This window comes from Clarias gariepinus, chromosome 2, assembly GCF_024256425.1.
Source record: "Clarias gariepinus isolate MV-2021 ecotype Netherlands chromosome 2, CGAR_prim_01v2, whole genome shotgun sequence".
In the NCBI taxonomy this organism is placed as follows: domain Eukaryota; kingdom Metazoa; phylum Chordata; class Actinopteri; order Siluriformes; family Clariidae; genus Clarias; species Clarias gariepinus.
The window spans coordinates 16577779-16593422 of NC_071101.1; the positions used below are offsets into that span (position 1 = coordinate 16577779).

The window sequence follows — 15644 nt, forward strand, 5'->3', positions numbered from 1 at the left end:
GTAAGCAAACACCAGCAGCTATCATGGAACATGAAATGTTATTATTCTGTACATTCTGTGCATAGTGTTAAATCCACAGGGATTTTTAACACAATCAAACATATTCTCTCCTTTATAGACTTTCTGTAATTTTTGAGAACACTGTCATTTTGAATTGTCAGTTTGGAATACATTTATTTAATGAATGTATATTAAGTTCTGCGATTAGTGGAACAAGAGAACTATTAATTAACTGTCATGGGCACACAATGCAGTTTGAATTTATCAGTGCACACACAGTGAATTTATAGGATTTAGAGAGGTGTAGATCAGTTGACATAATATAAAACAAAAAAGAGAAAGACAGAAAACAGATCAGTGGAAAAAGACCATTCAAATTGAACAGATAAATAAAATATAACCGTTGTATAACTATTGAAGGAGGACAGAATGGAGAGGGAGGAGAAAATGAGATGTGGGACATAAAAGACAGACAGACAGATCAAGTGTGAAAGGGAGGCAAGGACAGCGCAATTACTTGGGTTATGAAAGATCAATTTGTTCTAATTAAGTCAGTGCTGATGATGGAGGGAGCAGAGTGTCTGAAAGAATAGCTGTAATTCTCTCTCTCTCTCTCTCTCTCTTTGACATGGTCATTGATTACCCTGTTGAGTTTGAGAATTTACAGCAGAGTTCAGATAGAAGAGAAAATATGAAGTGGAATTAGGAACTATAGGGTGAGTGATGTGTCAAACCCACGCCAGCGCCAGCTGATATATTTCCCACAAAGATTAAATGAGTCAGCATTTTTGACCATATGTCAGGACATTGTGTTGCTTTGCAGATAGTGCCGCAGCAAAGTAATGTGTATTGACCCAATAAAAAAAGTAAGATAAAAAAGGAAAGAAAAAAGTAGTACTACTGCCTATCACATGTGTGTGTGTGTGTGTGTGTGTGTGTGTGTGTCAATGTGTATGTTCCTGTTAACACTGATGGAAAGAGAAGTCAACACCCAGATTAAGAGAATTAAATTATGAGAAGCACACTTACTTTTCTTTCTTTCTTTTTTTGTGTATAGTATATATTTGGGGCAGCTGTTTACACAATTTATATTGAAGAAAAGCAGACAGATTTATCCAGAGAGCACAGAGGTGACACACTGGGAGAGTGAAAGGGTCGATGGGAAGGAGTCTGCAATGCTGCAATGGCTGCTGTTACTAGGGGAAAAGGGAGGAGGGTTGCAGTAGGACATAACGAGGGCTTAAAGCATTATTCTCCATCAGTATCCTTGCCTTAACCACTGGAAGAAGCAGTTTCCACAGCAACCCTTTGAGAGAGAGAGAGAGAGAGAGAGAAAGGTATGGTGCTGAATCACCTAAACAAAAGCCAGGCAGGTGAAATGTAAAAAGTAGGGTAGAAAGAAAATGTTAAGTTACATGACAAAGGATCATCCTTTAAATCAAAATTATTTAAATTGGAATCAAACATTATGGGCTCGCCATCTACTTTATGAGTATCACTCTTAAATCTGGAAATTCATGCAGTTATCTAATCAACTAATCATGTAGTAGCAAAAGAAATGATATGCTGGTATCATTTGCTGATATCATATAATGATATTAACGTTTACATTAAATATCAGAATAAAGATGCAAATAATTAGATCTCTGTTACTTTGATTGTATTGTTAAAGTCCTGAGAATATAACATATAACAGTCCCTAGATTTTATATAAAATGGTGAAAAAAACTGTGAATAAACGTCAGTTATCTGGGTGAGATGCCTTGTTAATAAGAGATGTCAGGGGGAAATGGTCAGATTGTTTTAAGAAACTATATTGGATATTCTAGCAATTTTACAATTGGGGAAAGCAGAGAAGCCCCTTTAAAACATCACATTTAGATGGATGCGCTATAATTCACCTACAGGCACAGACTCACCCAAACCAAGCAGTTAAAGAAAATACTTTCACTTTCTTTTTTCCCTTTTCCCTTAACTTTGTCTTCTGCTTTCCAGTTTGTCTGAGTCTCTGCCCATGATATCTTTAGTTTCCGGTTCTTGGTACAAGTAGAAGCGGATTTGGTCTCCTGCAGTATAGTTACCCACCTCAAGTTTTTGATGGGTTGTTTTAGATGCTTTTTTACAGTCTTAGTGAGTAATTATTTGAGTTGCTATAAACATATTCTCAGACCAGTTTGGTCATTTCCTATGACACTCATTAACAAGGTCTTTCAGCCTTCAGCTGTTTTGTATACAAGTTTGTTTGTTTTGTTTGTTTATTTGTTTGTTTTTAACTATTCTGTGTAATCTATAAAGACTGTTTTGTGTGACGTCACAGAAGCTCAGCAGTTGGTACCAGAGTATCAGGCACCAAAAGGTTAAAGTCACAGGGATCATATTTCTGCCCACATTCATGTTTCATGTGAACATTTAGTAAAGCTCTTGAGCTGCATGATTTAAATAGCTTTGGGGATTTGCAAATTCAGCCACAAAAGCATTAGTGAGGTCGGTACTGATGTTGCGCAAGAATGCTTGGCATGCTGTCAGCAGTATAGTTCATTCCAAAGAAGTTCAGTGGGATTGAGGTCAAAGCACTGTGTAGGGTATTTGAGTTCTTCTGCTCCATCATAAAAAATCACATTTTTATAGAAATTGCTTTCTTTACAAGGTCATTGTCTTAATGGAAGAGGATTGGGAAAGTCCCCTTAGTTTCAGTAAAGGGAAATGTTAGCATACAAAGTCATTTTAACAGACTATGGAAAGCCTGAATATGTTTTTTATTCTACAGTTTACAAAAATAAGTACAAAAAAATCAATAAACCAGTTAATAAGAGCAAAAACAAAAAAGAAAAGATACTTAATGGTGGAAGTAAGACAGAGAGAAAGGGGTAAATAAAAAGAGAGGTAGATGGCCATGACCTTATCCATTATAATGATTTTAAAGTTTCCGTAGGTGTACCAACCTGTGCTGCCTTATGACTCAGAACTTACATACTGTATAATGCCATGTACCAACATATGGGAAAACACAAACAATAATCTCTTCTGATTAAGAAATCTTGTGAAAAAGCCTGTTCTGAAATCCAAGTTTTAAAAAGACCAAATGCAAATCAGAAAGTTTTTGTTTTTTAAACACCCATTTCAAATACATAGATTAAAAACACTGTCATAAAGTGTTTGAATTGAAATGCCATACTAGGTTTCAAATAGACTTTCCCATTTATTTATGTGAACTCTATATGTGTATATTAGCTACACTCTATTGCCCACAGTATTCACTCACTCATCCTTATCATCAAATGAAGGTTTACCAAACACTTTTAAGGTTACAGGTGTATAAAATCAAGCAGCTACCACTTCTACAATCATTTGTGAAAGAATTAGTCGCTTTAAGGAGCTCAGTAAATTCCAGCATGGTACCGTGATATAATGTCATAAGTCCTGTGCAATAAGTCCAGCCGTGAAATTTCCTCACTACTAAATATTCCACAGACAGCAACTCAGCCACGAATTGGTAGGCCATGTCAAATTACTGAGGGGGGTCAGCGGATGCAGAGAAGCATAGTGCACAGAGGTTGCCAACTTTCTGCAGAGTCAACAGCTACAGACCTCCAATGTGGCCAATGGACCAACTTCATGTGGCCTTCAAATTAGCTCAAGAATAGTACATAAGAGCAAAAACAAGAAATAAAACCTTTATGGAAAGGGTTTCCATGGCCTAGCAGCAGCATCCAAGCCTTAAATTTCTATGTGCAATGAAAAGCATCAGATGCAGTGGTGTAAAGCACGCTGCCACTAGACTCTACAGCAGTGGAGATGTGTTCTCTGGGGTAATGAATCATGCTTATCTGTCTGGCAGTCCGATGGATGAGTCCGATTTTGGTGGTTTCCATGAGAACGGTTCTTGTCTGACTGCATTGTGCCAAGTGTAACGTTTGGTGGAAGGAGGATTATGATGTGGCATAGTTTTTCAGGAGTTAGGCTTGGCCCCTTAGTTCCAGTAAAGGGAACTTTTAATGCTTCAACATACCACTATATTTTGGACAATTTCATGCTCTCAACTTTGTGGGAACAGTTTGTGAAAACATTACTGCAAGGTCCATGAAGGCATGGATGAGGAAGTTTAGTGTGAAAGAACTTGACTGGCCTGCGAAGAGTCCTGACCTTAACCCGATGGAACACTTTTGAGACGAATTAGAGAGGAAACTGCAAGTCAGGCCTTCTCGTCCAACATCAGTGTCTGATTTCACAAATGTGTTTCTGGAAGAATGGTAAAAAAAAATTCCATAAACACACTCCTAAACCATGGTGAAAAGCCTTCCCGGAAGAATTAAAGCTCTTATGGCTGAAAAGGGTGGGCCAACATTATATTAAACCCTATGCATATGTATGTAAAGGCAGATGTGTGAATACTTTTGGCAATATAGTTTAAATAGACTTGCCCATTCATTTATGTAAACTCTATATGTGCATATTAGCTATCTTTTTTGTCCATAAGATGGTAAATCAATTATAAATATAAATAAAAATCTCTATTAAGCTGCCACTCATTTCACTCATGGTAACACACACAAACACACACACACACACACACACACACACACACACACACGCACACACAACAGGGTTTGTTGGCTGGATGTACACAAAGCCGGTCTGTGCCATCTGCTGCATTTTATCTGGATTGCTAAACCCAGGCACACAGACATATGTAGGTGCGGTCTCATATTAAATATTCCCATTATTAAATACTCTACAACTTTTTTTTTCATGGACCTAAAAGATTCATGAATACTGTATAGAGTGAACAACTTACAGTTCACTTATCCTGCCCTACTTATCATTCTGCATTCTGCCCTTCAACTATAAAGAAAACAAAAAGCAAATAAATAAATAAATAGATGTAGAAATACATCAATATGTGATATGTGAGAAGTGAGAGTGGTTAGTGGATATTCTAGACTGTTAGACCAAGGATTTTTAGAGGAGATACTAGATCTATCCGTTAATTGATTTTTGTGTGTAAAATACAGACAGAGGATTAAGGAATACAGAGAACACAATGTGTGTGTGTGTGTGTGTGTGTGTGTGTGTGTGTGAGAGAGAGAGAGCATTTATGTAGTTTGCACCATTTTATCTTTTTTATTAGGAGAGCTATCTGTCACTGTATTTGTTATTTTTTTCGTTACAGTTATACAACTGTCTCCACATGCTACATTAAACAAAAGAACGAGTTTAAACGGCTTTAGGGCTTCAGGAAAACTCTTGCAGAGTGGAGAAAAAGTAATTTTATAAACTAAGAATGAATAAAGGAAATATATACTATAGTACAGCATCCAATCGTAACAATATTTTTAAAATATATAATAAGGTGAAATAAAGTACTGGGAGAGGGACAGTCAGAGAGGGAGGGGATTAGAGAGCACTCCCCCACTTAATATTTAAAATTCTTTTATCTTGTTCTTTTTACATTTTTATTTGTTAAAATGCTACAAAACCCATAGGTTATTACTTTTCTATACTGGATATTGTGCTTGAACCATCTTTTAATAACAAACAAAATTTGCTACCTATAATAGTTTTATAACATGAATATGGGTGCATTGACTATCATAAATTTCCCCTAGGTGTGAATGAATTTATAAAAGTGTGTGTTCTATCCTATCTGGGGAGAATGTTCTGCTTCAGTAAAAAGCTTATCTGTTGTATTGTCTTTAATACAAAATTGCTGTAGCAGTTTGCTTTTTTGATGGGGAAGAAGAGTGGTTTATATGCCGCAATGGAATTTGAGAGGTGTTCTCTATCACTCATTGTACATTCTGCTGTAGTAAGCACAATCTGGAGAAAAGTGCTTTAAGGACACATCAGAAAAATTCCATCTCTTGCTTGGCAGACATGGCCATTCACACACCACTGAACACACTTTAACACTACTCGTAATACTTGATAAGCCCAAAATAGGAATAAAGGACGAGATGGAGCTTATTTGGCCTTATGACTGGTATGATTTCAACAAAATCACCTATACATAAAGATTTACAATGACATAATGAGAAAAAGTTATTCACATTACATGTTATATTTCAGTGTTTTTGAAACGCCACAGGCAGTATGGTGGTTTAGTGGTTAGCACTGTCGCCTTGCACCATCAGGCACTGGGTTCGATTACCGCCTCTGTGTGCATGGAGTTTGCATGTTCTCGACGTACTTAGTGGGTTTCCTACAGTTTTTTTCCCCCACAGGCATTCAGATTAGGCTAATTACAGTAGCATTCCCAAAATGCCCGAAGTGTGTGAGTGGTTGTATGTGTGTGTGTGCCCTGTGATGGACTAGCACCCTGCCCAGGGTGTAACCTGTTAACAGTTTGTTTACTAACTGTAAATAATTGAAATTATACAATTTGCAAAATTTTTACAGAGGAATATTCATCTTTTCTTTGGAAATTAGACTGTTTACAATAACAATTATATTCCAATTCGGTTGGGTCTGAAGTGTGTATTTATGTCTGTTTGCCTTCCTGTCAGTGTGTGTTTACCTCAATGTCAAAATGTCAGCCTTTCTCATTTGACCTTTCTGTTCTCCTGCTCTGATGGCTTGAACCTGACATGTACCATAATTCTGTCTTGTTTAATTCTTATCCAATCTGCACCTTTGCTGTCTTATACTGCATGCATATCAGTGATTGTTGCAATACAAGACATACTTGTTTATTGTTATATTTGTAATTCTGTATTTATGGCATAGAAAATAAACATTAATTGACAACCTCAAGCACCTATAACATTAACAATCTCTCTCTCTCTCTCTCTCTTTCTGTCTGTTAGATAATGAGGGTGGAGAGGTGTCTCCTCCTGTAGGTGCTGGTGTGGACAGTAACAGTTGGCATTTTCGGTATGGTCCAGGCCCTGGTATGCCTCCTCAGCATCTGAAGCCAGGCGAAGTTCCACCTGAAGCCTTCATCATCCCTGGCTCACCTGCCATCATCTCTATCAGACAGGGACAGGACGGTGACGATAAGGGTGACTTCATCACTTTTGGCAAGAAAGAGGAGGCCAAGAAGAAGAAAAAGAAGAAGAAGGAAAAGGAGAAGAAAGATAAGAAGGAAAAGGGGAAAGATGATGATGACTAGAAACAGAAATGCTAAGATCATATGCATATATAAGACAAAGATATCAACAGGGATCATAATAAAAAATTATTAATAAGGTTATGGCCAGGGAACATTTTCCTTAATTTGAACTAAAACAATTACTTTATGTTGAGTCATGTTGTCTGATTCAACATGAAGTATGTAATTAGGATTTTTCATATTTCTCAGTGCTACAAAATTGGTCTTGCATAACTAATTTATGATTACATAAGTACATTTGATTGATGATTAGATTATCACTGATGAGGACCTGACCGCTCAATTTTCTCAAAAGATAACTATAAGAAATAGGTAGATTGCTGTTGACACTTCTGTCTTATTTATCATTGTAGAACCAGTTTTCTGATCTCAGAATCTAAGACAAAATCAGACGTAAGGTTTACCAAGAGACTCATCAAAAATATATAAAAAAAAAGATGTGAACAAGTTTTCATGAGATACAGATAAGCTTTGAGATTCGAAGTGAAGTGTGTACTGGTGTACACATGGTGCCAATAGAGAAGTTGGGTGCCATGTTGTAAAATAAAACTGGTTTACTTTAAAGAGACAATGTTAAACTAATGCTTCTGCTTGCTCTGCTCTATGTTTGTGTCTACACTATGGAGAAGGATTTCAAATCAATAGAGAACATGAGGACATGCTCACCTGACACCCAGCAGCACTATAAAAACACGAACAATAAAACAGTTATGAATGATAAAAAGCAAGCACATTATGTTTACCAGCACTCTGTCCCGGTCATTATTAACGTATTATCTGAAAAAGTAAAATGTAACACTCACACACACATGCTTGTACAGAGTCAAAGGTTACACTATTGATAGCTTCCCTTTCATTGTGCCTATTTTTTTTTAAGATGCAGTTTTGCCTCCAAAAATGTTATGTGGTTGATGTATGGGATTACATACAGGGCAAAAACAGAGAAACTAATGTCTGGCAAGAGCTGAAAACTAAAAAAGCAACAAAGCCTGGGTGCATGTAGTTGTGACTCACCTACATTAACATCAAAGGATGATTACTGAATAAATGAAAACTTGGGTAGTGTTGCTTATAGGGGTAGCTTATATAGTTGTACAATACATGTAAAATAAAAACAGTGTTAGTGCTAATGTACAAAAAAACAACAACAATCCCCTAAAAACTTTCAGTGATTTGAAGTGTATGCTTTGAATGTTTGGTATCGCTGCCCTTACATTTGTTTTCTATTAAACCTTAGACTCTGACCTTTAACCCTATTTTTGTGCCTGCTTTCTCATCCAATATGGGGATTTGATGTATGGATTTTTTCCTGTACAAAATATCCTTGCCTTTCTACACAGAAGGCTGAGACATATTCATCTGATGACTTAGACAAATTAGGCCGATTCTTGAGTGTTGTTTCAGCAAAAAAAAAAAAAAAAAGTGTTTTTTAAGCTCTTTTTATAAGCTTCAATTGATCAATATTGCATTTGTACAGCACATCTTTTGCTCTCTCTGACTCTCGAATCTTTTACCCTGGCTTTATGCTCTTTATGTTTTGAATGTTAAATGGGCCAGCTCTAGTCATTGTACTTCACTCAATACACTGAACTTCACTGATCTCTGTGTGTAAGTGTGTCACCAGTGAACAGTATAATGGCTACTGGTCCTTGTATTTCACATTTTGTATTTGTCTAAGGTAGAATAGGGAAAACAGAAGGCCAAGTCAAGGCATAGTCAGAGGGTGGAGTTTAACCAGAGCATGATATGATGTGAATTGGCCAAAGTACTGAATTGCCAGTTTTACCTATTTGAAATTCATTTTTTCCTGTTGCTTTTGCATTGGAAATTGGACTGAGAAGGTTACTGAATAATTGCAGTACAAAGTCTAGGAATAGACAGACTCCACCCCAGACTCCAATCTTTGCACTGAAAGCTTCACGCTTCTACTCCGCTGGATCCCTCCCCCTGTCTGTTTACACTGTACAACCTCATGACTTAAAACAATGCCACAATGGCTCAGCTGTGACTGCTGCATGACCTAACCAGAAGGAAACTCTTACTATATAGATATATATGAATATAGATATAGATTGCTATAATTTTGCTATTTTTGTTTATGATTTGTATCCATTACATGCACAAGAGATTTGCATACGCACTGTCTCCGCCAAGCCTTTGTATAATTATATTTTCCTCACCCCCTAAGAGTGTACATGTACCATGTTACTAAGCCTTCTACTTATTTGTAACTGCTTTATAGTGTGATGCCCTTGACGCTCTTGCTCAATCTTTATTGTTCTTTTGGTTTGGTTTTGAGAAACTAAAGCAAAAAAAAAAAAAAAAAAAAGGTTTGTGTATGGCTTTGACATACTGATCTAACACTTTATTATTGTAACTAAATTACTATGTATGACAACAATATCTCTTTTGCTTCACCTTTTCCTTTTAAGGATAAAAAGCTCAATGAAAATGTAAAAAAAAAAAAAAAAAAAAAAGATTTAAAATACAGTATATGTAGTGTATGCTTGTACCTAGTGAGTGTTCATTTCATTATCCTTTCTCAGTGTCTGGTAGTGGTCAGTAGGTGGTAAAGCACTGTCCAAATGGGCAGGGCTCATCAGTTGTATCTTTTGTACACCTGCTCATCAAACTGTGACAGTGAAATAGTAAAGTCCATTTCTCTCTTTCTCTTTTTTATTTCATTTTGATGAACAAGGTGGTACTGTGTTTTGTTTAATAAATCACCAAAAAAATAATAAAGGTTTCTTTCTTAATAATGTGACAAATTATCAAAACCTCATCTCTTTTTATTTGTGAAAACTCATACACTCTGTTTTTAAGATTCTTAAAATGGTTGTGCAAAATTTGGACCACAAGAACAAAACATTGGCAAGATTTAAAATTAACATGATTTTTTTAAACTGTATTCAAAATGTACTTATCTTCTACAGTAATAAAGCTAATACTTCAATCTGATTATCATTTATTCTGATATCATCAGTGGTCACTCCATCATTTTAAAATCAGATATTCCCATAAGTGACATGCATGCTATAAATACAAATGCAAGTCTTTGTTCTTCATTAAAACCACTTACGGCTACAAAATCTGACAGATTATTTTTGTTGTTTTGATTGTACAGGCCACATAATGTGTATCTGCTTAGTTGTGGATAGAAAACCCTTCAACTTCATTGGGGAAATACACTACAAGTAGAAGCAACATGTGTATAGTTCCCTTTTATCTTGATCCATAACCAATGCATTATCTGATCCCAAATAATAAGTTGAACGTCATAGATTCTGCAGTACTGTGGCCCTGGAATGTTTGATACACCTGGCTTAAGCCATGAATATTCTCTTCATTTACATTTTTATCTCATTTTACATGTGAGCAGTTAAGGGTTAAGAGCCTTGCCCAAGGGACCTTCTGATCAATAGTCTAACGCCTTAACCACTGAGCTACCCCTGTGTTCTTCTACATAACATTATTCAGCAAAATATTTGGTATTGTGCATTTGCTACTTTGCTCTTTGCTACAGAAGCTAAAACTCACTGCAAGACTATTAGAGTGCTGCATTGGCTTTCTGATGCTTGAACATGGTACAATTTCCCCAGCTTGTAAGCCCTGTATTAAACTTATGTAATGTTGTTTCTAAACAAAGAAATTATAATATTTGCAATCTCTTTTGGTATCAGTCTTTTAATCCTTTCCTACCAAACATTACATCAGTTCTGGCATGAAGCCAGAGAAATTCATTGTAGCAGCATGATGAGTGTGTCTCTGAGGCAGCTCCCACCCTTTCTGTCTTAGAGGTAGCTGAGCTACTGTGTCCTTGTGTAACTGTCTGGTCTCTTGCCGACAACATCCATGGATGTATGAGCATGTGTAAAAGAGAGAGGAGGAGACTGCTCATACGCTAATTTTCTATGTAAAAAAAAAAAAAGCAAACACCCTGTCACCTTGTAGGTGGGGTTGGTGGTGGGGGGGATGGTATGCGTGTGTGGGCATGTGCATGTGTGATCCAGGAGACAGTTTCTATGGTTACCACATGGATAGAGCAGATCTCTATAGCAACAATCTCCTTGAGCTGCTCAACAGGAGTGGAAGTGAATGTGGGAGGAATGGGAGGGAAGCTGTCCTCTAATATCTGACAAAAACATAGAGCTTAGTGAAGTTCTCACTTTATCATTCTCTCTCACACCAAAACCCACAGCAAAAGAATGCCAACCTTAACACCAACAGCCAAAAGGTTGGTCACATTAAAATATAAAAAGGAACTCACATTATTCCTTAGCTTGCAGCTATTTTTTTCTCATTAAGTGTAACAAAAAATAGAAAAGAAAATATTATAAATAGTTGAAACCACACCTCTGTGCTTCAAATGTAATCTGTCTTCTTGACATGGTCACTTATTGCAGTCTGCTACTGAATATAATTAATTATTTTATTTTATTTTTACAATTGCAAACAAATATTTTTCAATTCTGAGTTTCAAAACGTTTCATACAGTAAACATAACTGCCTTTTATGAAGACCAAACTGTGGACAACTTTTCATTGCTTTACTGCTAAATGCATTAATTGACATCCTATTTAAAAATTATTTAATCCTTTTCACACTCAAACACAACCTCAAGCAAAACTCTATGTATCAAAAGCAGTTTCTGTATATAATAACTTTTTCTTTTTAAAGCTGTCAAACATTAGTTCACAGTATAGAAACAGACAGCAATTTGTTACATTTCTATTTTAATACCCCGTTAAATTAAAATTATGCACCAGGTAGTTTCATGTGTTGAAAAGTACAATAAAGTACAACAAAAAGCATATAGTTTTTCTAGCATTTGTGTATGACTGTGAAAAAAAAATGTCACTAAATGCATTTTATGACAAAGTCATGAAAATTGTCCACATGTTAGTATACATAGAATGCTGTTGTGCTCAATGTTTAAAGGGTTTTGAAAAAATAAACTTTGTATTAAAAAATAAATAATGTTTTGTGATTACCTCAAGGTATTGAATTCAGCTCAGGACATGCTTAGGTAAAAGGGTTCTGAGTGAGTGCAGCAGGTTCTTTGGTAGTCCTTCCTGAAGGGCAAAGCTATTCTGCTTTTCACCCCAGTGACTTAGCACATGCTTCACACTCAGGCAGCACTGATAGCAAAATTAATGGCTGTCATAAATCAGGATCAATGTAGCCATTACTCAATGTAGCAGGTGCCACAACTAAAGTATAAACTCCATGTTAGAGACTTCATGCAGACAAACTTAAGTCAACATTATAAAAGATAAATAAAATACTAAAATTGTCATTGTGTTTGACTTCTCCAAACAAACAGGCATGATTAAATTACCTGGACACCCTCTTGTGTATGCATGAATGTATGCCTGCCAACAAGATCACAAAGTTGCCATATGACATAAGATTTGCAATAAATATCATAGTCTCACTTACAATACATGTTCATGTACTTTTTTCAACTTGTATACATGTTAGACCACATGTATAAGATATGGAGCTTAATGTGACTATAGTTAAAGATATATGTATTTAGAAATCACTAACCCATCCTGCCAGATGTCATAGAGATACCTAATGAGTCAGAATTTGTGCTTCAATCACAGAATTCATTGAAAACATGATTAATAGGTCAGCATGTGCTGCACCCATTGGCTGAATCAGATCATTTGTTTTGGCTTACTGCTTTTAGGCTAAAAAAAATACTTTTTTGAACATACTCAATTATTTTAAATCATAGTATTTACACATTTAAATTCTTAAGAATAAATATACCCCAAATAACTTGGGGTATTAAGGGACTGTCTCACTATATTGTGGATTAAAGGGCATGAGGGGAATTTGTGTTTCTAAGAATAAAAGCAAAAGAATTGCTCCATGAAATGCAACAACCACAACAACCACAACAACAATAATAATAATAAATCGTTACGGGGTATTTTAGAATTATCATGGCTAGGTCATCAAGGTGTGCAGGTGGTCGGAAAAATATCTAATGTATCTGCTATGGTAATTTTGGACTATGGTAATTAATCTTATTTCTAATAAACTTTGTACCATTTAAGTTTCATTACTTTTTTTTACACCAGTGGAGTTAAAGAAGTTTCAGTATCTATATATTTTTTCTTTTAATATATGGCTTTATAGTGGCCACTTATAAAGTGGGATGCTGTATTCCAGTATGCATTGGCTAGTGCCTATGAAGGACAACTAATGAACAAGCAAAAAGGACATGGTCGCCCAAGGCAAATTAATGTGTAAGGAAAGTGAATGCTAGTTCATCTGGTCCATAGACCTGCTGTGTCACAAACTGCTGGAAAAGTGAACGCTGGTTAAGATAGAAAGTACACTGTGTACAAAACACAGTGGGTCTCAGCTTTCTGTGTATGTGGGCAAGTAATAACCAGAAATAAACTGTAAAGCAGTGGCCAAAGTGGCCTGGTCTGATGAATCACATTTTCTTTCACATTACGTGAATGCCTTTATTCTGTATATGGTTGAGCTCCGGATGTAATTTTTAAATTAGGAAGTGGACTTGTTAACCTTCAAGTCTATCTCAAAACCAAAATAGAGGTGCAAGAAAATACATTACAATAGGTCTTGGACGCTATAAATGTTCTTGCTTTGCAGACTGATCATAAAATGAAACATAAATATGATTTTTTTTACCCTGAATTCATGACCTTATATATGATTATAATTTTTAGACTACATTAAAATATAGTATATATTGTATATACAGTACACTGCCATTGAGTTTTTGCTAACGGTTATTGTCACATTTTGACCATTATTTATATAATATTTAATGTGATTCGTTTATTATTTATGAAGGCATTGTAAGTGCAGAGAAGGCTAATTGGTGATCCCATATTGCCTGCAGTGTGTGAATGAATGTGTGCATATGTGCCCTGCAATGGATTGGCACCCTTTCCAGGATGTACCCTGCCTTATGCACTCCTGAAATAGGCACCGGACATCCCGCGACCCTGTACAAGATAATTGGTATAGAAAATAAATGTTGAATGCTTCCATTAAAAGCTGCTGAGGAGAAATAAGGGACATGGCTCATCTCCATCTCTTCACTAGTGAATCTATTGTCAAGTGGTGTTTATCAGGATTACTTAGACATGCTTGACAGACATTATTGTTTAAGCTGGCCTGGACACAGTGAAAACCATTAATCAAGCAAGTATTGTATAAGCTAAATCAACCCCCCCTAAAATTCTAATGCTTGTGCTAACAATATTGCAAAAAGCATAAGACACGCAAAAACTGTAAACAAATGAATCATAAAAGATCAGACAGGAAACAAAGAAATTAACTTAATTGGGACTAATCAACTAAACAATGTGCAGGTGAATACAATTAGAACATGGCTGGGGTGCAGTGTATGATGAGAAATGCAGTCCTGTGGTAAATGTCAACATAAAAGTCATTGGTGACTGCCTCTGAATTTAACTTGTTAACTTGTAAATAAATTATATATTTTTAAGTATTTGTAATCAAAGCATGATACTGTGTTTCATACAACATGCATGTATGCATAACAATATGTAGATAACAATATCTATATACTGTATACCAATTAAACCTGACTTCCTGCCATCTTCTATGATAAACACCAATATTTAAATTGTTATAATTGTGACAGTGAAACTAAGCAATAAAAAAGTCAGTTGGATTTTATGCTTAACTATTCAAAATACAGCAGCATGGTGGCTTAGTGGAAAGCACTGGCACCATGCACCTCCAGGGTCTGACTTTAATTTTGACCTCAGGTCTTTATGGAGTTACCCCAAGTCCCTTGAGAATTGCAAAAACTAAGGAGATTGCTAAAAATTACTAGAATTGTTTTAGAGCTGTCTGCTGCATTTTGAAAGCATGGAAAAATACTGGACAACTTAATTTTGCAGAAGAAATGCGGTCAGGAAATAACCACAAATGACTGTTAGCAGAGATCATCTACATGCTTGATGAAGTTGCATCAAAAAATCACTAGTTGTTTAACAATTAAATTAAGAGCATTTCCATTTTCCACCAACTTTCCCACCAACAAAATTCAAATTAAAATGAAATAAAAAGAATGGTTTAATGGGCAAAAAGAAAACAAAAAGACTGTTATTCACAGGCTTTTATAATAGGGTATGTTCCTGTACTCAGAATTAACCAAGCACATTCAAATTCATGTTCAAAAGTAATTAGAATACATCTGTAATAAAGTGATGCTGATTACCCAAATAAACCCCGAAAAAGATCTGATTTCATTAGTTTTTTTGGCATAATTTCAGTTTCTTCTGACTGCTCAAGCTGTGGTCTGTAATGACTATGTACAGTACAGAACCTTACCGTTAAAAGACATTAATCAGGAAAGGGGTAAAAAGAATTTTCAAAACATTAGATGTAACAAGCATTAGCATGTAGCACAAAAGCTATCAACAACTATAAAAAAATAAGCCCCAGTAGGAATGTTCTCAAAATCACGGCATCCTATAAACATTGACAAAAGAACAAGCCACAATCCTGTCAGCGA

The 15644-nt window shown here is 35.8% G+C and overlaps 1 protein-coding gene across 8 annotated transcripts in view; it reads left to right on the forward strand.

Moving 5' to 3' along the window:
• Positions 1 to 9594, forward strand: part of LOC128507376 (protocadherin alpha-C2-like) — a 61062-nt gene extending 51468 nt beyond the window's left edge. For all 8 annotated transcript variants that reach the window (XM_053478267.1, XM_053478241.1, XM_053478285.1 and 5 more), the window contains exon 4: positions 6804 to 9594. In XM_053478267.1, coding sequence (XP_053334242.1) covers positions 6804 to 7108 — 305 coding nt within the window. In that variant the 3' untranslated portion in view covers positions 7109 to 9594. The remainder of the gene's footprint in view (positions 1 to 6803) is intronic.
• The last annotated feature ends 6050 nt before the right edge of the window (positions 9595 to 15644 follow it).